The sequence below is a fragment of the Falco biarmicus genome, chromosome 3 (assembly GCF_023638135.1).
Source record: "Falco biarmicus isolate bFalBia1 chromosome 3, bFalBia1.pri, whole genome shotgun sequence".
Lineage (NCBI taxonomy): Eukaryota > Metazoa > Chordata > Aves > Falconiformes > Falconidae > Falco > Falco biarmicus.
Genome location: NC_079290.1, coordinates 107,350,559 through 107,373,369, shown reverse-complemented (window position 1 = coordinate 107,373,369; position 22,811 = coordinate 107,350,559). Strand labels below are relative to the sequence as shown.

The 22,811-nt window shown below is 43.7% G+C and overlaps 1 protein-coding gene and 1 long non-coding RNA gene across 10 annotated transcripts in view; one reads left to right on the top strand and one right to left on the bottom strand.

Annotated features, from left to right (window-relative positions):
- The window catches only part of SKI (SKI proto-oncogene), a 117,564-nt gene extending 103,169 nt beyond the window's left edge, over positions 1-14,395 (top strand). Inside the window, exons 3-8 of the mRNA XM_056333863.1 lie at positions 2,293-2,418; positions 2,922-3,037; positions 4,793-5,067; positions 6,038-6,339; positions 8,920-9,150; positions 12,869-14,395. Coding sequence (XP_056189838.1) covers positions 2,293-2,418; positions 2,922-3,037; positions 4,793-5,067; positions 6,038-6,339; positions 8,920-9,150; positions 12,869-13,057 — 1,239 coding nt within the window. The 3' untranslated portion in view covers positions 13,058-14,395. The remainder of the gene's footprint in view (positions 1-2,292; positions 2,419-2,921; positions 3,038-4,792; positions 5,068-6,037; positions 6,340-8,919; positions 9,151-12,868) is intronic.
- The window catches only part of LOC130147083 (uncharacterized), a 189,602-nt gene continuing 173,136 nt past the window's right edge, over positions 6,346-22,811 (bottom strand). For 7 of the 9 annotated variants that reach the window (XR_008821102.1, XR_008821104.1, XR_008821107.1 and 4 more), the window contains 6 exons: positions 21,869-21,979; positions 17,144-17,199; positions 16,713-16,805; positions 15,910-16,028; positions 14,782-14,904; positions 13,654-13,775 (listed from right to left, as the gene is read on the bottom strand). This is a non-coding gene — a long non-coding RNA (uncharacterized LOC130147083). Of the gene's footprint in view, positions 8,325-10,459; positions 11,599-12,715; positions 12,865-13,653; positions 13,776-14,781; positions 14,905-15,309; positions 15,387-15,909; positions 16,029-16,712; positions 16,806-17,143; positions 17,200-21,868; positions 21,980-22,811 lie in introns of those variants that run through there. The other 2 variants (XR_008821103.1, XR_008821106.1) reach the window with 2 other exon arrangements.

Genomic DNA, 22,811 nt, shown 5'->3' with positions numbered 1-22,811 from the left:
ACTGCTGTGTGCTCCGAGCCCTCCTGATGGTTGGTGTCAGCCTTGATTTAAAGGGGAAAGACGAGGGACAGTGGGGAAGGCTGGAGATGAGACAGGATTGCTTTAAAAATGCAAATGAGATCATTCTGTTGAAATATCTCCCCTCAAACCTTTCTAAAACCTGACACTTGCTCTCCTTTTCCCAAAGTTGCTTATCGGGACCGTGATGCCGCTGGGCTGCGAGCGGTGCGGCGGAGGGTACCGGAGGGGTGCCGTACTGGCCGAGGTGGCCGTCTCCACGCCTGCCTGAACAGAATGTTCTGCAGACAGCAGAGCGCGGATGGTCGGGGGGAGGAATGGGTTTCCATGCTGAGTCTTGCCACCTGTTGCCTTTTTCATTCCAAGCCCCCCTTCCTCCCCACCCTCCACCCCAAGTTCCCCTCCCCACACAGCTCACCATCCCCAGTGGATAGGGTTGGGATCAGTAGTCACTTGCCAAATGCCTTTCTAATGCTGTCACTAATTCTGCACAGACAGCATCTCTGAAAGCAAAAACAAATCTTTTCCAATGCATTGTCCTGCGTTTTCTACAAAAAGCAGTTAGAAATGCCTTTCCTTAGTTGCGTTAGGTGGGAGGGACCATGCCACAGCCACTGCGAGAGTCAACCCCAGGGAAGCCTGAAGCTGTGCTGAAAGAATCTGCTGCAAATCCATTGAAGCTGGCATTTGGCACTGGCACGGGCTAATTTTGTACTTGGGGTTACACATATACACACCCCTGTCATTCTCCCTCATCTGCTACATATGGAAGGCTGCCCCAAGCTCTGGAGTGCCAGGGAATGTTTTGCTAAAACCTCCAGACTTGGTTTGATTATGTTACTATGCACACTGGGCTGTGGAAGCGGCAAGAGTGGTGTGTGCTGCCAGATGAACTGGCACCAGCTAGTCACCGGCTTGAGCCACGGTTCCACACGGCTGCCCTGCTGCCACGAAAGTAGTAGACTGCTCATGGACATGAGGTCATAATTTCCTGCTAATTAAGGTGTGCAAAGGGGATGGCATTGCTCTGGTTACAGGGCTGTTGGGTTTGCCTGGAAGTCAGCTGGGAATCTGGAGGAGTGCTTTTCAGTTCCCCGTGTACTCCTCACGTGAAGTCCTTTAGATCCCCCTTTTCAGGGTTGAGTAGCCATCTGGAGGGGCGGTTTCCAAGTTCCCAATTCAAGATGCCTTGAAGGGGACTGATCTGCAGAACACAAGACATTGGCAAATAGGATCCTTTCTTCCACTGGCAAGTAGACCTGGTTTTGAAGCGTTTCAGGCTCTCAGAATGTTGCCATGCCTGTGTTTTACAGACGCACCTGTATAAATACTTGTTTGCCCACAAAAATCACGGTGGAGGTGTAAGGATGAAAACATTTAATGCAAATAGGAGCGATTACTAGCCCTTGCAGCATGGTTCTGCCACCTTCCTTAGAACTGGGCTGAAGGTGAATGTGGAAAGGTAGAGAGTTCGGAACGGCAAAAAGAAAGAGAACAAAGAAAAAGGAATAGAAATTGAGGTGGTATGTTTCTCTTATTATTTCTGGTCGTGATGCAGCATAAGGTCCAGAACCTTCTCCCTCCCTGCTGATAGATGTGTTTGTACTGGCAAGGCTTCAAGCTGGTATCCCCAGTGCACCAGTTAAACCAGTAGTTACCAATTTTTTTGCAAGCCACGCTGGGACTATAGGAATTTTATTCCTTCACAGTGTTGAAGGAAAGGGGTTTTGCTTGCCAAAGGGCTTTCTTATGCTTGAGGATGATTTATGGGCCAAGCTGAGCCACTTGTGGAAAAGGCAAAGCAGCTCTTGGCAGCACCCCCAGAATCCACTGCAGCTGTGGGGTAGTGAAGTCATCGGCATAACAACCACTGCAAACAGAATAACAAAGTCTGTTCTGTTCTCGTTTAAAATAATCTTTCCAGTTCAGCAACCACATTAAACCTTACCTTTCTGCATACAGAAATAATAAAAGACCGATAGTTCTCTGCAACATGGTGTGAATGTCTCACTTACGTTACTGCCTATCGCTCCTGCACCATCTACATTTTACTGGAGTATTTGAAATGAAGGAATGAAGCCACATCACGTCACAGTTTGTGTCTGTCCCTTGTTTTCACTCCTTTGTTTGTCCTTACGTTTTAGAAATCAGAAAAAAATCCCAGTGTTTCTTTCTTTTAAATACAGAATTTGCTTTTGCCTTATAACCTGTTTTTAAGTTGATTGCAAAATGAGTAATTCTGTCTTTGATTTTTTCTGCCTGTCTTTGTTTCAGGTCCCTTCAGATCCTCCTGCTTCCAAAAAGCCCAAAATAGATGACTCTGCTTCCCAATCTCCAGCTTCTACTGAGAAGGAAAAACAGTCCAGTTGGTTACGGTCCTTATCCAGTTCATCTAATAAGGTGATTGCTGAATATTTTGTAACCAAAAGAGAGATCAAATTAGCATGTAGCATGGCTCTACTGAAACCAGAATGAGAAAAAGAACTTGCCCGGGTTTTCTACATCAATAATATTTCAGTCCTCCTGCTAGTAACCATTGAGCTATACAGTCCTCCCAGTTTCCTTGCCGTCTCCCAGTGTTCACTGGCTTTCATTGTGACAATGAAATAAGCAATTCCTTCGTGCCTTTGAGGTACAAGAATCTGCAAGACTTGAGAGCCTTTTGCGGTCTCTGCAAACTACATATAACCTATTGGCAGAGAAAAAACATGGGAGGTTTTGCATTAGTGCAGTCCCCCTCTTCTAGTGGAATCTACTAAGTAGGTAGGTCCTAGCCGGGGGTGGTGGTTTCAGAGATCACAGAATGCATACTGAAAAGCATCACCGCTCTGATGCACTCCATTTTGATTTATCGTTTAAAAGATTGTTTGTATTTACTCGTTTTTCTTTCCCCTCCTTCCCAGAGTATTGGCTGTGTCCATCCCCGTCAGCGTCTCTCAGCTTTCCGGCCCTGGTCCCCTGCTGTATCGGCAAATGAGAAAGAGCTCTCAACCCATCTTCCCGCATTGATCCGAGACAGGTAAGGGGGCACAAGCTGAAGGGGGAGTGGGGTCAGCAGCTGCGGAGGTTCGTTTGACAGCGGGTGTTGCTTTATTTGCTTTATGTTTGTTGTCTTGCACTGTCAACTGATGGCTTTGTAACTCAGTCGGTCCACTAGTACTAGACCAAAAAGCATTTGCAGCTACGATGCTTTAATTTGCACAAGAGAAATAAAAAAAAAGTATTGATAAAATGAAATATTGAATCATTAAATAGGTTTTCTTAGGTGAAATGTGCCATAAAAGTCTGAAATGAAGGCTGCTTCTGTGAACTTATGATCATTTTGGGGTAGAGTCATAAGAAGTTCTCGAGCTTCACTGTTTAAAGGAAGACTGAGTTACTCTCCCAGGGCAGGTGCTCAGGGACTGGCCGGCTATTTCCAGGCAACTGGCACTGGTAACTGCAGCAGCTCTGTCACACCGGCGGGTCAGTGTGGCCAGCACAGCCGGGTGCTCCCTCCTGTTGCCAGTAGCACAGGAAGATGAAGGGCTGGTTGGACAGCGCAGGCTACCCTGGAGCCTCCCGATGCCTGTGGTCCTGGCAGGTAACGGCAGCGCACACGGGGCAGGAGAGCCTGCGGAAGGCTCCTCAGCTTCTAACACCCATCAGAATGCTGATGCTTTAGGCCAGGTTCTGTGCTTGGATAGCAACATAATTAAACTGGTACGAGAATGAGTCTCCACCTGTAAGAGGTGGGACTGCTGGTGTCACAGCTCAGAAAGTGTCAGGGCAATTAGACGTTCCTCCGCCAGACTGGAACTGTTTGGTCTGAAAAACCTTTTTGCCAGGTTTCTGCCTAAGGGTAATGATTCCTTTGGAAGGTTTGACTAACGTGGCCAGGTGTTTTTAGGGAGTGTTATGGAGAACATATTTTGCTGCCTTAATGAACAAGTTTCTTAGAAGCTGGGGGGATTGACATTAGAAAAAAAAAAAAAGGAAGGAAAAGAAACCTCCCAGCATATCCTTGCTTTTAAACAGGCTGTTAAATGAGGTAGGGAGAGAAGGGCTATACTGGTGGAAGAGCATGTCCTTGCTATCCCTGTGAGAAATGTGGCCAATTGAAGTCTTGTGGGGGAAAAAAACCCACCTTGAACAGGTTCAGGAGAAATTTTACTACATAACTGAAGAAACATCATGTAGTAGATGCTGAATGGAAGTTGCAAAGACAGTCTTTGCTGTGTTTTTTGCAAAATTCTATGTATTTGACATTACAGTATTACTGTCCTTTAACATAGTTTGTTGGGTTTTTTAACTGGTTTTCCATCTGTGCACCCAGATGCATGCTGTGTCAAAAAATTAAAGATACACAAGAATCTGGTTTTTGCATTCTGTGGCCTTTCTTAAGGTAGTGCCGTTTCCAAGTTTACAAAACATTTGTGGATAGACAGAAGTAAAAGTGTGCAGTTAAGTAAAATAGTAATGCGTGAAGATCTTTATAATTTTTAGACTCTGGAAGATCTCATCTCTTTGGTGCTCGTAGAATATCTGGCACTTGGAACATGATCCCTTCTGAACTGGGTGGAGATTAGCTGTATAAATCATCCCCGTGTTTAAATGAGTGCTAAACAGTAAGCAGATACATAGGCAGATTCTTAGCTGGTGTAAATCAATGGAACTTCCCTGTCATTCCAGTAAGTGTCTCGCAGTTTCAGTGTAACACATGGATTGGGAAGCATTGTAAAGCCAGGAATATGACTGTTTTCTCCTTCCTTTTGCTTCCCCCTCTCCAAAACAGTTTTTACTCCTACAAAAGCTTTGAGAATGCTGTGGCCCCCAATGTGGCACTTGCACCTCCAGCCCAACAGAAAATTGTGAGCAACCCACCCTGTGCCACGGTAGTATCACGGAGCAGCGAGCCACTGAGCAGCACTGTCCAGCCACGGAAAAGAAAACTTGCTGCAGAGAACACAGCAATCCCAGAGGCAGCAGCCGCTGTCACAGCCACTGTTACTGCCACTGAAGAGGATAAGGAATCAGAAGCAGAAATTGAAGTAGAAACCAGGGAAGAATGTAAGTGACAGTTTTATCTGCTTTTATTTTGTTTTATTTGTGCTGGATTTTCCTCAGCAATCCGCCGGAGTTAGCTGTTTGACCGGGGTTGTGTTTAAGTGTAATTCTGGAAGTCTAATACCTCAATGCGATGTCAAAATACCAAAAAAAATGAAGAATGGCCCATAAGCTGGGGGGGTGTTTTCCTGGGAGAGGAACATGCATCAGCAAAAAAGCAGCACCTGAACTGCAGGTTCCGACTAACCTGGATTTTTGTATTGACGTAGGTAAGCGTTGTGCAGAGGACAGAATGTAGGTGGTGGTCACATAAAAACTGGTGGTTTGCTATCTTATCAAGAGCCTTCCATAAAAGCCTTTGTGGGATGCACACAAATAGCCTGCACAACTTCCAGAGCACACGTGTGTGCAAGCGTGGAATTTTGTGTCAGACAAAGAATACGGCCATGCAGTTTCAGTGCCGCATCTGCAGAGCTGAATTCCGAAGGCAGAGATCAGGAGCCAGGATGCTCTTCAACAGTATTGTGGTCTTGGGCTGCTCGTGAGAGATGAGGACACTGGCATCACCTTATTAATGTCACTTAGGTAATTCTGCCGCTGCCTTCAGTGTGTTCAGTCCTTACTCAGTGCAGGCAGGTCATGCAAAAAGAAGAAATTTTACCCACTGAAAAGAGCAGGATCACGTAGGTTTCCCTGAAGAAATCTGTTTCTTCACACTCACAGAGAGAACACTGTTTGTGACATAAATTCCAAAGTCCCAATTCAAGCAAATAGTAAGTTGGTCCCTTCAGTCTGTCAGGTTTGCATTTTCATTATATTTCAAGTATCAAAGTATAAAACAAGTATTTTCTTTCTTTTGGTTTGGTTTTTTTTTCATTGAGTATTATCTCCTCTGTACAAAAGGGCCTCTATATTTTGAGCTACATTAGTTTTAGACACTATTTTATTAATCTTCGATGTTTCTATTTTTCAGTCACCTCCTCCTTGTCCTCGCTCTCGTCCCCATCCTTTACTTCATCCAGCTCTGCAAAGGACATGAGCTCACCTGGGATGCAAGCCCCAGTCACAGTCAACAGTTCATATGAGGTTGCACCACATTCTGACTCTCACAGCAGCGGGTTGGAAGCTGAGCTGGAGCACCTAAGGCAGGCCCTGGACAGTGGCCTAGATACAAAAGAAGCCAAAGAAAAATTCCTCCATGAAGTTGTTAAAATGAGAGTGAAGCAGGAAGAGAAGCTAAATGCTGCCTTGCAAGCGAAACGCAGTCTACACCAGGTAATGTTGCAAAACCGCCTTCTCTACCGCTGTCTGCAAATACTTTTCCAGGTAGAAACCATTAGGTAGTCTCATGTAAAAAAGAATTGCCTCATCTTTCCCAAATAGTAACAGCCTTGACTGGGGTACTGTTTGTAAATTCAGCCGGGAAACCAAAGCGTACAGGAACCGTTCTGACATTTTTAAGCTCGCCACCTGTTTTTGCCTTGGGGTATAAATCCATGGTTACCGAAATCAACATCTCTTCAATACTGAAAAAAATCTGAAAAAGTCCAGCACCGACTTTTTGTTTTCATTTTGCTGAACTAGAAACTCGTCTGTCCCTTAGGAGGCTTTATCTGCAGTTTTAAAAGACCTGTGGAAATCCTGCCGTTGCCTAGCTGAGGGAGGGCATTCCTGGGACGCAGAGGCACTTGCAGAAGCTCTGGTGAAGAGCTGAACCCCAGCGCTTTGTTAGGCACTCCGTTAGCCACGCGTCACTGAATCGTTCTTGCTTCCTTCAGTGGAGAAGCTCCTTGTTTCTGGAAGGGCTTGATACAGTGGTCGTACCAAAGACAGAGCGGTCAGACAAAGGCTGCTAACGGCCAGTACTTCTCTGCAGACCGCAGTGGCTGGACAGAACAGCGGGTGAACAAAAGTAGTACGTAGAAATGAAAGCTAGAGCCGATGTAGAAGATTTGCATGTCCTCTGAATATTGTATGTGGAGCTAGAAGTGCAATCCGTTAGCTGCAGCTGGGGTGCTGACTGTAAAAGAAAGGCCTTGGTTCATCCAGCGTGGGAGATGGAAAAGCAGGACTTGTGCTGTTGCTCGAAAGCAGGTATACAAGTTGTGTTAGCTGGCACAAGGCATTTTGTTTCTTTGGGGAAAGGACAGAGCTCACAGGTGTGATTTGTGTCCAGTATGACCGCTCAGTTTAAAAACACCCAAAGCCCCAGTAGTTGACTCCTACTAGCAGGCAGGAGGAGGTGAGAGAGAGATTGTATCAAGTGCATAAATAGGATGGCAATTAAAGTTTTAAGAAAAGTTTGCCAGCTCAAATGGCTGCAGGAGGTGCAGTATAGCGAGGCACTCTCTGTGCCGTGTACCTCTCGGGTGCAGGTGGCTCGTTCCACACTAGCTGCAGGTCCAGGGCCCGGAGAAGGGAGGCTGAGAGCTGTCTTTGCAACTGGCACCTTTGGCAAATAATTTCTTTCCTTTGTGTTTCAGTAAATGTGTGTCTTGTTTTATGTATTTACAATATTTACAAGCCGTACATATTCAAAGTTAATTTTTAAATACCTACACTAAATACGCAGTGCATACTTAACGTAAAGCAGGAATCACATGAAGTAGTTGAAGCAGAATGGAGTGTGGAGGCATTCCATCAAGCAACGTGGCAGAGAGAGAGGGAACAGGGTACCTGGCCGTCATTTTTCCACTGGCGCAGCTGCGGGTTTCCAGTTCCACACACAGAGAAGGTGCATGTGTGCAGGCGCCCAGAGGCAAGGCTGAGCTAACAATGGCCTGGCTGGGAAGTGAGATTGTCAAGAGAGCGCATTTCCCATGACCCGGCTGCAGTGTTATTAACAGAAACTCTTTGCTGTGAGGGTTTGACGCTGACAGAGGAAGTGCTGCTTCTGGGGGGGGGAAAAGTCCAACTTTAGTTTCTCATTTAACCATTTAGGAGACAGACCTTCAGTGAGCCACAGTTTTGTGCTTATGGGGAACATGTCTTTCTAACAACAGCTTCTTAACAACTTAGGAGATTCTTCCTTTGTACCTTTAGGTTCCTTGTCGTTATCACATCAGCCAACGGCTCTCTCTGGGCTATGAGATCTCAGGGTGGTGGCTCCTATTAAGAACCTGGACAGTGAGAGTGGCCGTTCCCAGAGCGAAGCACGCCTTCGATTTAGCTTAAGGTTTTAGCCTGGAGTTTTCCAGACACTGTGACAGAGCAGTCTGTTGGCTGGTTGCCAAGAGACTTAGATGCGACACACCAGTTACCTGTAGCAAAACAAAATTGCCTAGAGTTAGAAAGAAGATACACAATTTGTCTTTTGTCATACTTGCCTTAAGTGTTTTTTGGGGGGAGGCTTGATAAAATGGAACCCCTTACTGATTTCTTCAGCGAGCAGGAAAGTTCCTTGTTCGGCTTTGCTGTACACAAAGGGCATTTGCAAATGGCATTTGTCATAACATGGTGTATATGCAGCGTCTTCCGTTACGGTGCAGGCATTGCAGTTGGTTGGTTTAAAACTTTGAGCTAGTGTGGAGCACATTGCTAGTAGCTCTCTCCAACTGCAGTTCATCTTTATTCAGTCACAGATGGTCACAGCTATTTTGCTTGACAAAGCAAAACGCGGCTGTAGCATATAGCTTTTTATTATCCAAGAATTCAGGGTATCTTGAACGTACATGTTGATTTAAAGGAGAAGAGCTTGTACAAAGTTCAGGATGAGGTTTAGATGTGAGCCTTCTTGGTCATAACCAGCAGAAGGTGGGAATTCCAGCTGGATCGCTTCCTTTACAGTTCTGTTTCCTTGGTGTAATCTAGTCTCTGCTCCCCAGTTCTCACAAGTTAACTGCTTCTGTATCCTAGGAGCTGGAGTTCCTAAGAGTGGCTAAGAAGGAGAAACTGAGAGAAGCAACAGAGGCGAAGCGCAACTTAAGGAAAGAGATCGAACGTCTGAGAGCCGAGAATGAGAAGAAAATGAAGGAAGCCAATGAGTCTCGGATACGACTGAAGAGGGAACTGGAACAAGCCAGGCAGATCCGGGTGTGCGACAAGGGCTGTGAAGCAGGCAGGCTCCGGGCCAAGTACTCAGCCCAGGTAAGACCCAAACACTGAAAGCTGTCAGGGAAGCAAGCTTCCTACCGCTGTGGTGCTCAGTGCTCGGGGTTAGGTCAGGTGTCTGTCCACCCTCCAGTGCCAGGGGCCTTGTTTTGTCGAATTTGATCCAAGTCCAGCTCCTGTCTGTGTAGTGCCCCTGCCCTGTGATGCCAGTTGGCCACCCCAGCCCTAACGCAAGGTGTTACCAACCTGCCTGCGCTCCCACCGCCCCGTCAGTCCCACAGTTCTGCCAAGAACTCTGCACATTTGTCAGCTCAAAATGACCATTTACAGAGAAGACAAACGCTAGACATTATTTCAGTTCCACAAATACTCTGTTGGCACCGCCAATGCATAGGGATCCATTTCAGAACTGTAAATATTGGGCAGAGCCACTTTCTCTGCTAGTGTTTTCCCTTGAAGATCAGCCTGGACCTCCAGGACCTCTTCAGGACTAGAGAAGGGGCCAAGGCCCGTCCATAAGCACACCACAGTGCTGGGGGGGAAGCGCTGTTTACAGCTGTAAAGCCTAAGAGCACCAAACTGTCAAGCCTGAGAAAAGCCTTCCAGTTTGATCTCAGGGAAAGCTCTAGGAATGCAGGAACATGTTGTTACAAGCTACATGTATGCTCTAAGCTTTCGTCCTAAAATTCCCTCCCCACCCTCTCTGCATCAGATTCTCTTGTAAAAAAGGATTTTGAAGTTTCTTTAAACCACCCAAAGCCAAGTGAACTAAGAGCTGAGGCTGCACACCCTTAAGCCACCTTGTTGCATCTTGGTGTGGCGGGGCACATGGCATGCAGCATGCAAGGCCACCCACTGTTCCAAGCCCCCTGAAGTGATCCTGTGTAATGTGCTGAGCTGAGAGCAGGATGGCGGCCTCCTGGATTTCCATGAGAAACAGCCCTGAAGAGGAATCCATTGCATGCCCTGCCTTCCCCTTCCTCCAGTAAAACAATCCCAGCTGCCCAGTAATGCCTTTCCTATGAAAGGGCATGGTCCCACACCCACTGTTAACCCCCTCAACTCCCCCCTCCATGGAGGGGGACTCCCAAACAGCCCCTCTCCTTAAAGCTCAATGCCTTTCCTTGCCACAGCTGCCTCCCCTGTAGCTGTGCACTGACCTGCTCCCACCTAAACATTCCTCTGCCAAACCACTGTCTCCATCACTGCTTCCCAAGCTAAAAGCCAGGCTGAGAAATGCAGGAATAAAAGGCAGGGTGCAGCAAGTGTTGGCAACAGGTGGTCTTGGAAAAATGGGGCACGCTTGCCAAAGTTTAAACTCCCATGGCAGAGACTTATCACTTACCATGCAACCACACAGGTGTCGTACACTTGCAGGATTAGTTTGTGTGTTAAAACGTAGCTGAGTTAACGTGAAGGAAACTCCTCTAGACCACGGTTACTGTAGCCGCTTTTTTTGTCACAGATGTCGTTAGACACACATGCTCCATGAAGGTGGTGGCACACCTAAAGCGCAAACTGCAGATATTTGGGGCGGTCACTTTAAGGGGTGGGGGGGCAGAGGAAAAGAAAGGGCAAGAGCAGTCAGACATTCTTCTAACCCCAGGCTCTCAATAACGGGAAGGGGAGTGGTCCACTCATACCACTATGAGACATGTCTAACCAGGAGACCAGAAGCAGGAAATGATGTGGGCTTCCTCTCTAGCATCACAGGATGTCTCACTGATAAGAGGTGTCCAGACTAAACAACCAGATTGAGACCTGCTGCTCTGGGCGTTGCCAGCAGTTCACTTCCACTCGGGCACAAAAAAGCAAGGCAGCAGCAAGTGCAGGTAAAAGGAAACGCCATCCATACGCAACAGCTCTGCACACCTGCAGGTGTCCCCTCCCTCACCTTTGACATGCATGAAAGCTTTTGACAACGTGGAGTTTCAGTCTCCTAATACGTTTCTTCCTTGGAAGGCAATAAATAAGGTTTCCTGATACAAAATCACCTCAAAAGAATTCAATTAGCTGAATATTCTGCAAGTTTGTCTTTAGAAAAGACACTCATGGCACATTCGCAGGATCAGCGGGGGTGTCCTGTGGTACCTAAGTTAGGCTTGCTGTCGCAGCAGCAGGGTGCAGCGCAGCAGCACGAGGACAGGGGTGAAGCCGCAGACGTGGTACAGCCACGGTACTGCTGTGCTTGGGCAACAGACCGCGTGGCAGCTGGTGTCTCGGGGGCTGGGACAGCTGCTTTACTCAGCAAGTACCTCAGAGGTTTCTGCGCGGCCCTGAATAGAAAAATACCTTAAGTAACTTCAAAGTCTGCATTTTACCAGCAGTCAATATGACTTAAGTTCTTAGGTCATATAAGAAGTTCTAAAGTAAAGCTTTACACATCCTTTTACCTTTAATTTGGAATGCACACAGGAAGTTTGTCACGTTGCGTTCATCACTTATTATTTCAGACGAAACCGCAGTTCTCTAGGCAGGCTTAGTCTAAGAGAAACAGGCAAGCATGAGAGGAAATAAGACAACAAATTCAGGGGTGTAAGTGTCTTTGTGTAAGCTTAAAGTATTAGAGGCTTGAAACCTATGTGTGCTTTATGCCTTTCTTTTTTCTTACCTTGATACTGAGATCCAAATATGGGTGGGCTGGTGGGTTAGCATTCATTTTAGCCCCAAACGTACAAGTTTTCCTTTCCTTTCTTAAATGGCAATCTTTGAAAACCGCTAATCCTATAGTTGCATATTTCAAACCGCTGCAGTTTTTCTAATGTTTCCGCACCCTTGAATACTGGGACTTTTCTCTGCCTTTGTTATCAGTAAGCAAAAAATAGGAAGATTGAGCACTGGGGCCTTTGGGGAGGCCAAGGCCATCTGCGTGTCTTGCTGTAAGTTGGGAAAAGACTGTTCAATCTCAGCAGGCGATCTCTCCAGAGGCTGGCCGCAATGTGTGTTTCGTTAAGTCCGTTTCTGTGCAAAGTCAGTACACGTTAGGACCCAGTGGGACCCACTCCTGCCCTCTGAAGTCCAGCTTTTTGTTTATGAGCTGAAACGTTGGTCATTTTCACTGTTGCTTAGAGAGTTTCTGCTCTTTCAGAGGGCTCCCTGCATCCCAGACTTTCTCACATCCATGTTCACAGTCCCCCTGCCAGCTACCTCCCTGTCCTCCTGACAGTCCCTTGCGTATAATACAAAGGACAGGACGGTTCTTGCACAAGCGGATACCACAGTCGCTTTTGTTGGACATTAACGTATAGCTGAGGCATAGGCCCTTCACCTAGGCAACTGCGTGTCTTTGTGGTTCTCCTATTAATAATAAACATTGTAACAGAGCTGAAAGTAAATCGCCTGCGCAGCCTTAGCTTGTCGTTTCCTTTGCTGAATTGCTGGCTGCCTACAGAAACAGCAGTAATGGTTTAAGAAGTACAGTGACCAGAGCTCCATTTCACACTAAGGCACTCTTAACTACTCTGTTTTTCACCCTCCTTTCTGGAACTTAAGCCACCAGAAATATTTAAGAATTTCAAAGCTAAACAGTGCCTGCAGTGCACTTGCATAATTGTACAGTAGCATATGGAAAAAAGTAGGGGAAAGGGAATGTCTTCCTCACCTCGACTTTGCCGGTCTGACGCCTGGAAGTCCGTGGTTTTCTTGCTTTTCTCACTTTGTGCTAAGGTACTAGCCTGCGTCGAAGTCTGCAGAATCACAACGGAGCCAAAATAATAAAATGGTTCATTCTGTTTCTTGATATGCTTCTCTCTAGATTGAGGACCTACAGGTTAAGCTTCAGCATGCAGAGGCTGACAGGGAGCAGCTCCGAGCTGACCTGATGCATGAAAGGGAGGCTCGAGAACACTTGGAAAAAGTAGTCAAGGAACTTCAGGAACAACTGTGGCCTAAATCAAGCAGTCAACCCAGCAGTGACAACACAACGAGCAACATCGAGAACTAAACCACCACCACCACGTCATCTAACACACACACAGAATGACCTATATGCACAGTAAGGGAGGATGTGTGGGGTACGTGTGTAAGTGCATGTGTGAGTAGTTGTGTCTTGGCACACAGATCTATGAATATGGATTCTTATTAGTTGGAAGGCAAATGTTACTCTCTATAACAGAAGCACTGAATTACGCCTCTTTTTTTTCCAATCCATATAGCACAACATCTTACTGTGCCTATAAAACACAAAGTGTTTATAAACAAAATACTTTTAAGTCCACAGCAAATTTTCTACTGGCAAACTCCAAGCAAGCAGCACCGTCCAACTAAAATCAGAGTACACGGCAAGCACGGCAGTGTTTTTATGCTGCCCTTCTGCCTGTTGGAACATTTTGGAATTTAAAAACAAACTTTTCTTATAAGCTATTTAAAGTAATTCATTACACAGACTTGGTATTAAAAAATTAACAAGATTTTTATAATGAACCTTTAAAAGCAAAACAAAAAAAACAGAAAACCTTCGATGCACAATTTTTAATGACTTGTTATAGGCTTTGGGATTCTTAACGTAGAAGCCCTCTGGTGATGATGCCATTTCATTACCAGTTTTCCAGCCTTCTAGGAAGCCATCACACTTTTAATCCCGTCATGTGGTTGTATGAGAATTTCAGAGTGCTTTTCAAAGTTGATTTTTTCCTTAGAAAGAATTCTCTTCATTTCCTGGCCTGAACACAAGAAGAAAGGAAGATGCAGGATTGTAAAGGGGGGGTGGGGGACTGGAAGAGATATATGCTTTAGAATTACAAGCCCAGCCTTACAGACTACAGTGTTTGCAAATCATGCCATCTTTTCTAAAGACATCTTCATTAATTGATGTGTTCAAAAGACACTTCATCCAAGAGCACTTCAGCTTTAGGAAAAGAAGGAAAAAAGGGAGGAAATGGATGATCTGTTAAGTCGGTTGAGAAATAAAGCAGAAGACCTATGCGTTTTGAAGTCATTCTGAAATCTTTACTTCAGAGCTTTCAATTTTCTGGAAAACTCATCTTTGTTGCACCATCTTACCATAAATTCAGTATTCACCTGCTTTTATTATGAACTGTCAGTCAGGATTTCTGTGCCCAAGGAGAGTGCAACATTGCACTATCGGATACTACAGAAAAGAAAACCAACATTTTTGCTGCTGTGAATAAGCCTACAGCTTTTTAAAATTTTTTTTTGTTTTTAAAAAGAGAAATTACTTTAATTTTGGGATCCAAGCCGCAGCCCCGGAATAAAAATGCAGCATGCCATCACTCTGTCTTACTTGTGGTAGTGGTGGTGTTTATTTTTCCTTTTTTTTTTTTTTTTTTTTTTTTTTTAATTTTATTTAAAACTGCACTTTGTCAGATTCTTACTCTGCATTTTATTCCATATTTCTAAAGTTTACAAGTTGAGCATTCTATATCCTACCCTGCCTAACAGATGTGAAAATCAGCAACCCCCTTTGCCACCCTGTGACACCTCGGCATCATTTACCTTCATGCAAAGTGAGGATTCAGCAGGTCTAGAATGCTACCAAATACGAAATCGGCAAACCAGTGTGCTACTGGTTGAGTTTTTAACCTGTTTTGCGTGGCTTTGTCTCTAACGGAAGTTGGGAAGCAGTAGAGATGCTCCCGAAGTGCGTAACAAATAAGGTTGGTGCTTTATTGAACAAGAGAAAGGTTCTTTTCGCCCACAAACACTCACCTCTTATACGCTCAAGCTTATCAGCATAAAGTGAAAATTTGATCTGGGGCTGCAGACGTGCCTTCCAGCTCATTTTTCCTCTCAGCATCTTATATAGGCACTGCTGACACGTTTTTTTTTTACCTTAAAGAATAAAAAGGACAAAAAATAGGAAAAAAAGACAACCCTATGCATCATCATACACAGAAGTTACTCTAAATGAAGAAACGTATTTCCAGTAATCTTTATTTGCTTTTGGACATTAATGCAAGCTATGTAAGCTTCAAAATTATTTCCCCGTAGACAGAAAGCGGCTTCCAATCCTAAAATTATAGTATTTACTTACAGTACATTAGAGAGAATTTTTTTTTAAACAAGAGCTGTTTGCTTGAAACCATTATAATAACCATTATAATAACTGTGAGCATTAACAAAGAAGTTCATATATATGTTTTAGGTACAAAAGAAGAAATATGAAAGGAGTAGAATTACTGGGATGTTGTAAAACTGTTGGGAGCAAGAAACAGTTATACCAAGTAAATTACACGAACCTGTCCGTTTATACAGGGGTTTGCCCTTGTGTGTTTGGGATGCTGGAGACCGAGCCTGGGTGCCGATCTCCTCTTCTAAAGTGCAATGCAAAAGGAATTTTGATTATGCTTAAGCAAATTGTTTTTTTTTTTAATGTGTTTTTTTTTCTTCTTTGTATGTTTTTTTCTGCGATTATTAAATCATATGCATGGAATTAAAATCTCTGCCATACGTATATTCATTAATGGGCATTATTACTGTCTTATGTAAAGGGTTTATGTTGTTATGCAGTATGCATAAAAATGTTCTCAGCCTTATGTTTTCCAGATCTGTATTATTCACTTATTTCTTCAAGGGAAACTAAATCATTTTAGCTTTAGTTGATCATTGTGCATTTCAGAGTCTCATACGCTACGCTTTACTGCCATGTTACGAAATTACACAAAGAACAAATGTATTCCCACCCCCACTGTCAGCTTCTTTGAAGCCTTACTGCTTCAAGTTTGTTTCTTTGGGTTTCTCCCCCTGCTCTTTGTGTCTCCCCCCTTAGGACTCAACAAAAAATGCCAGCATGTCCGTCTCGCTCCATCTTTGCCCCCAGAAAAGCCGCCCACTTACCTGCAGCGTGTGACTTAGTTTTTCTTTCTTGTGTGTCTAGGGAAGCACACCGATTCACGGGCACAATTTCTGCGGTGCCTACGATGCTTTTATCCTCCAACATTCACAAAATCCGCATTCTTTTCCAAGGGAAAAAATAGAACAGTAAATAGTCTTGTCACAGAACCAGCATCACTCATGCTTCCCATGCAAATGGGGTAAGATTTGCAAGACAATTCTCCAAAATGAAGATACAGCTATTGTTATGAAACAGTGGTTTCTTCTGCCGTGCATTACGGTAATTCTTAAAGTAGAATGTCTGACAAAGGAACCTCACAATGTTTGAGGTTAAGACTCAGTAGTATTTTGATCTCTGGGAGTGAAAACTTACTAGTAAAAATGCTTATGTAAATTAAGGTTTTAAATCAGCAAGATTGAATCAGGTGCAAAAAGTCTGGGAACAACCATTCTACACCAGCAGTTAATCAACAAGAGGTTTACAGGATAGGAGCCTCTTCAATAATTTTGTTTTCCCTAAATACATTTTGTCTTAACAATAAAATATTTCTGCCAAATATATCATTCACTTCTACTTGAGAATTCCCAGGCACGTGCTTTCTTTTAAAACTGTCAGAAGACGGCCACAGAGACACTAATTTTCGAAGAGGGCCGTCAAGATGGTGGGAATCTTCAGAGGAAAAAAAAAAATATGGTTGTGAAGGAGTTTAAGGCAAGGGAGTTCTGTGTGTAATTTCTGTGTCTGCAGCACGTTGGTAGCACACCTGGTAGCCCGTTCAGATGGAACTGCTTTTCTTTTGACTTACTGTTGAGTCCCTGCTGCATTCCATTTGCACTCCGACTGGTGAGTGTAGGGATTGTAAAGTCACATCTTCTCATTTCATCTGCTCTTTAGTTTCCTTTAAGAAGTTAAAAGGGAGAAGAGGTGTTTCATACAGGCTGTTGACTCTCCCTGTACTTAAAAATATATTACTTAATACTTGTATATTCACTTTAATTACTCATTGTTTCTATTACTGAAAGAAGACTTAACGAAGGGAAAAAAAAACCAACAGCAATAACATTCATATCTATGGAGCAGCTAACTAGTATACATAATATTCTGCTTTTCAAACAGAACTAGCCAATGTAAAAAAAAAAAGTTAAAAGTAAATTCAACATGTAAATACTTTTTTTCATTTTACACTGTTGTATTATAAGTGTATATGGTGTTTACTTTTTCAAAACTCTTTCTTACCTGGTAGTTGTCTTGTTTTATGAGTTGTGTTTTTAACTGAGAAGAAACTTTGCTGTCTGTTAGGAAAAACAAAACAAAATCTTTTTGCAAGTTTTAAATGTGGGTTAACCTTTCTCCATCATTTGCATTTTATTTGTCCTTATTTTCACTGTAAAGTATTTTATTACCAAAAGGCTGATTTTCTTTCCATTCTGCACTCTCATCAGTCCATGTGTTTTAGAGAGAAGTTTTGTGTTGGTTTGGTTGTTGTTTTGTTTTTTAAATCAAAAGAACTCACAGAAATGACATTTTTTCAATTGAAGAAAAATAAATCTTTACATTTATAATAGCCAATAGCATTTCAGCACATTTTTGTTATCCTGGTCTCTCCTATGCTGCTGCTAATGACAATATTATGACTTACTCTACTATTCTAGAACTATTTTTATGTAAGTAATGTATGCTTTCTTGTTTATAAATGCCTGATTTAAAAAAAAATAAGAAAAAAGCTTGGCATATTTATCTATTTCGCTGTGTACCTTGATAGTCCTTTTCCACCCCCTTTTCCACATCCCTTCCCCTTGAAGCAGATAATATTGTAAAATAAAGGACTTTATGAGATTATGTATGAAAATAGCTATGCTTATATACCACAGTGACTGAATGTACAGTGTATAGACGCATTACCTAAAATAAAATTGTTTGTCCAGAAAAAAATAAATAGCTATGGTACGTTTTTTGACTTTTCTGCACTGGCAGCTGTGGCCTCATTGTTGAGCACCAGCAAACTTCAGCGACCACGCAGGTGTCTACCTGAAAAAGCGCTGGGTACCGCTGCTCGGGAAGTCACGACTTCTTAATTTTAGTTCACTGCCAGCAGCTGGCTTAGAGAAGCTCTGCGACGCACACGCGCACACATAACCGCTTGAAATTGTCATTTGCCTCGTCTTAATTTCCCAGGTTGCACATGTGTACGTAGCTAAAGCACCAGCAGAGGTAATGGCAATAATAATAAAACCCGCCGCCTTTACTTCAGCGCTGGGAAGGAAAGGCAGTGCCAGCTGCATTTTCTTCCAAGAACCAGATGTTCTGACAAGATGTTCCTGGGCAAAGAGCCCTGGTGGCTGAACGTGGGGTTGTGTGCCGGTGGCGCCGGGACGCTGTCGAGCCGCCTCGAGAAGGGGCTGAAGAAGAGGGGATGTGGCTCAGCCTGCCGCAGCCTGGTAATGACGGCTGAGCTAACCAGGCGTGGGCTTACACAGTTTATGGATGGCGTTGGTCCGATGTCTCCTCATGGCACGGGCCACCTCAGAAGTCTAATGACGGGAGAAGTGATTATTATATGCTAATACTACTATATGTGTATATCCAAGCCCTGTTTATAAAGTGGCTAACCTGTTGTAGCCTGCAAGCCGATGCCTGGGTCTGAGCTCATATCACTTATCCACACGCTTGTCCTCTACACACACGCACCCCACGAACAACAAACCCCATTTTGTCTACAGGTTAGCGGTAGCACTAAATTCCCTTTGACATCGGAGGGTTCCTGCCATGTTTTATCTTTTCTGGCATGCCAAAACCAAAAAAATCTGCCTTATCACCTTGAGCGCACCAAGGTGCACTAACAACCTGAGGCCGAGAGTTGAACCAGCACCTTGTTCACACAGTTTCCCAGCCAGCCTAGTGCTGAGGCTCCCTAAGGCAACATCAAAACGGACAATTGCTTTCGGGGCTGCATGTGACAATATTCTAAGGAGAATGGAATTTAATTGGAAACGACACATATACAGCTTTGTGGGGAAAGTCTAATGCCGAAGTTAAATTTCTTTTGAACAATGATAATTGCAAGCGCATAAAAGTTTGTACCAGGTCAGAGAAAAAGAAATACAAGAGGGGAAAAATGCAAAAAGCAGAAGATGGAAATGTATGTTAAAGTAATTCTCTCATGGTTTTCTGAGAAACGGCTGCAGAATTTCCACAGCTCTGGTACATTTCTTAACATACTCTTGTAAAACAGTGGAAAAGCCAGAGAATGAGCGGACAGCTTAAAAAAAAAAAACAAAACTACTTTGTATTTCTGACTCCTTGCAGCCTTGCTTTCTAAGGGGTTAGCTTATTTCCCGTTTCTACCACCCAGCTATTCACAGTGGGCAAAGCCAGGCTGAGCTGGGAGTCTTTCTCTGCAGCAGGTGAAACGTGTCCCACATCCCTGGCCTGTCTCGCTGCAGCAGCCCTGCACCCTGTCCTTCCAGCTCGCCCAGAATATCACTCGTTTATCAGCTGTTCCTTCTCCCCCTGACCCCGACAAAGTGAGCACAGACGCAGAAAGCTGTGAGCTCATTTTTCCTGAGTATTAAAGCCTCCAAAGCCATCCAGCCACCCTTGCTATCTGCTGTGTGACTGAAGCCATGGGAGCGATGGTGCTGGAGCTACAGGCTCCGAGCCTAAAGCCTTCTGTGTGATGATGGACTCTTGGATAAACGATGGTATACACTGCATTCTGTATGGGGGGTTAGAGCAACGCCCCTCTTGCCCTTGGTCTGGCTAGAACTACCTCTGACTGTGTTGAGTGACTGTAGATTAAAAATGAGTTTTCTTCCAAGGGCCAAACTGCAGCAAAGCACCCACTCCTGGTCACCATTAGCCCATCAGTGCCATTCCACGTAAATTCAAAACACCACAAAAAAATCAGACCCTCCATTCTGTCTCTCTTCAGCTGTCGATTTAAAACCCTACAGCCCGAAAGAAAACTGCTGAAACAGTAAGGCTTCGATTCTCTCTTTGCGGCTGTGGGCCTCCTGTTCCTATCCTAAATGGTGTCTCTTGCTAAAATCTCATTTTGTAGCATAATTACAGCCCACGAGTTTCTGGCACCTGCATTGGTTTCTCCAGTGCTGGACTCTTAATTCCTCTGCCAACAGGTAGCACAGAACTGTCTGGGAAAGCAGAGTTCGTTACCAAAACCACTTCCTGCAGGTCTGTGACTTCAATGGACACTTAGGAGTATTTGGAATCAAATGGATCATTCATCCTCTTGGTCCCAATTGGGAGAAAATTAAAAAAATAATAATAATTAAAAAAAAATTGATCTGTGTCTTTGATAGAAACAAGGAGATGTGTACAAGCCACTACAACTCAGGAAGCATCGGAGGGACTGATTTGGTTTTGGAGCAAAGGGTTCCTATAATAGCTTGATAACAAAAAATTTAACCTTGGAAAAAATTAAAGATAGTAATAAGGTAATGACAAAGCATTGTCAATTAACTTCATACACATTGCATGTGATGTCTTCCAACACAATTAATTTGAATGAATACAAAGAACTCTGTCTGAATTGACCCATTAACAGTTCCAACAATTCAGAACCAACGTAGATTCAATTCCTGGTGGTCATAAGTGATCAGAGATGAAGGCTGGCGTCTGCAAACACTAACCCACGCATCCAGCTGAGCACACTAAAGCTCTCCAGCTTGATGTCAACTTACACTTGCACATTTGCCATTGTCTAAAGCCTTAAAGAATGGAATACAACTGCATTAGTAACTTCTGCCCCCAAATGACTAGCAGCAAACAGGTGTTTTCACCCTTTGTTGGTACCCAGGGGAATCAGGAAGGTTTTAAATCTAAACACAGGTCCATATCCTTCATGTGTAAAACGATCTTGTGCCCCCATATGCAATCCACATACATGTCCCTTCACTTGTACATCTGTTACTATTAGTTTGGTTTCCAAAATTAAACAACAAAGTTCAAATAACTTTCCTCTATTGACAATTATCTCTTGTAGTTAAAAAGTATACAGCTGACAAATCTTTTCAGTTTTCTGATATGCGTAAGTGACACACTTCACGTAATGTTGTTCCGCAGATTTTGTACACAAAAAAATAGGTCTGAAGCGACCAGATTGCCAGTTACTTTCAGGAAAACCAGCTGTGTTTCTGTCAGCACATCACATCGACATTTTCTCTGAAATTTTTAGTATCTTTGGAAATACCTCACTTTGGAGCAAAATGGCTTTAAAGAAAGGAAGATGTTCTCATATCACAAGGGGCAGGAGTCACACTCTAGCCCTTTAAAGAATTCACCAGCTTGTTTCCTTCATAGTAGAATTCCTTCACTTAGGAAAGGTCACTTACCATCCTGCAGCAGATCGGGAAATTAACTCAAATTCACATAGATACAGATCCTACTACCCCTACACTGATAAAAGAACACTTCACAGTCGTTATGCAACAAGACAAAGACAAGATACAAATCTTTCCAGACCACAAAAACGGCTTCAGGTTCGCTCTAAACCAGCACTGGTGTAGGCCAGTGGTTTGAACAAAAGCAGCCCCTCCTCGTAGAAGAATGCCTGTTCCCCCTGTTTTCCCCCTGTTGTACATTTGCCATTACAGAACTGCATCTGTATCAGCCCTGGGTTAGTGCCAGCTGCCAAGCCGGGTAAGAAGGACACAGCACTTCTAGAGTTTTCAAAAGAATTTACGAGTAAACCTTGTTTGTTTTAGTTTCTTTCTAAAGTCAGCTGAGGCTAACTTGGAAATAGGGCTTGGCCTCACATATGGAAATCTCTGACGCATGAATCCAGCTATCCAGTCCTATTGGACACCTTCCTTATTCTTGGACTATCCCTTTTCAGCTATCCCAAATTTATCTGGCTCCTCTGTATTCTAGGAGCTTTCAGTTAACTGACCTAGAGTACAAGCACAAACACAAAAATAAAAAGAAAAAAAACCACAAACATACCTTTCGTTTGCCTCCTCCACTGTCCTGAACGCAAGTCTTTCTGACAAAAGATGTATACTTTAGATGACTGTCACAGATCCTCACGGAGCTATAGGTAAATTCTGGCAAAACCTGAAAAGACACACAAAAATACTATCAATTCTTTTGTGTTAACTGGCTGGTATATAAACCCAAAAATCACACCCAAAAAAACCAGTTTATTTTGACATTGTAAATGAGGTGTTCAGGTGTGGTTTGTGAGCCTGAACAGACAGCTGGGGACACACTGGGAAGAGCCACATTTTCCAAAGGCATGAAGTCAGGTGCCTGTCAGAGAGTTTCTTACTGGGCAGCAAGAAATTGAGACATCCGAAACACTCATGGTCACTCATTAAAACCTTTTCTTTTACTCCATTTCCCTCACCTTTACTGGATTTTTATAGTCTTTCTTTTGGCAACATGCCTCTACAGATGCAGCTGCAGTTCATGCAAAGGTCATCACCACCTCTTAACTCCATCAATGTGTCACCCAAAATGCCCATTTGCACAGACGAATCGGAGCAAGACGACTGGTCTTTAAAATATAGGGCAAATTACAGACAGGGAAAATGGGAAAATGAAGCAAATTGTTTGTCATTGCTCGTTCAATGATTAAAAAAGAGTTAATGAAGAATTGTTTAGTCTGTTTTGAGGATTCGTTCCATAGAAATTCTTACTGCCTAATGTGTTACGTTAAGTCACACAGCACTTGTGACCATTTGAGGAACCTGGCTACGTCCAGAGCACAACTTTGCATTGAAGAGATAAGCCACCTCTCCTGGTGTTACTTCTCAGAGTGACTGACTTGTCATGCTATTCCTGTTGCAGAAACAAGATATAAAACCAGGTTTAGATTGGTAAGACTTAATAGCAGAGGCTGAAAACATACTCTGTCACCAGGGAACTCCGAGTGCAACAACACATA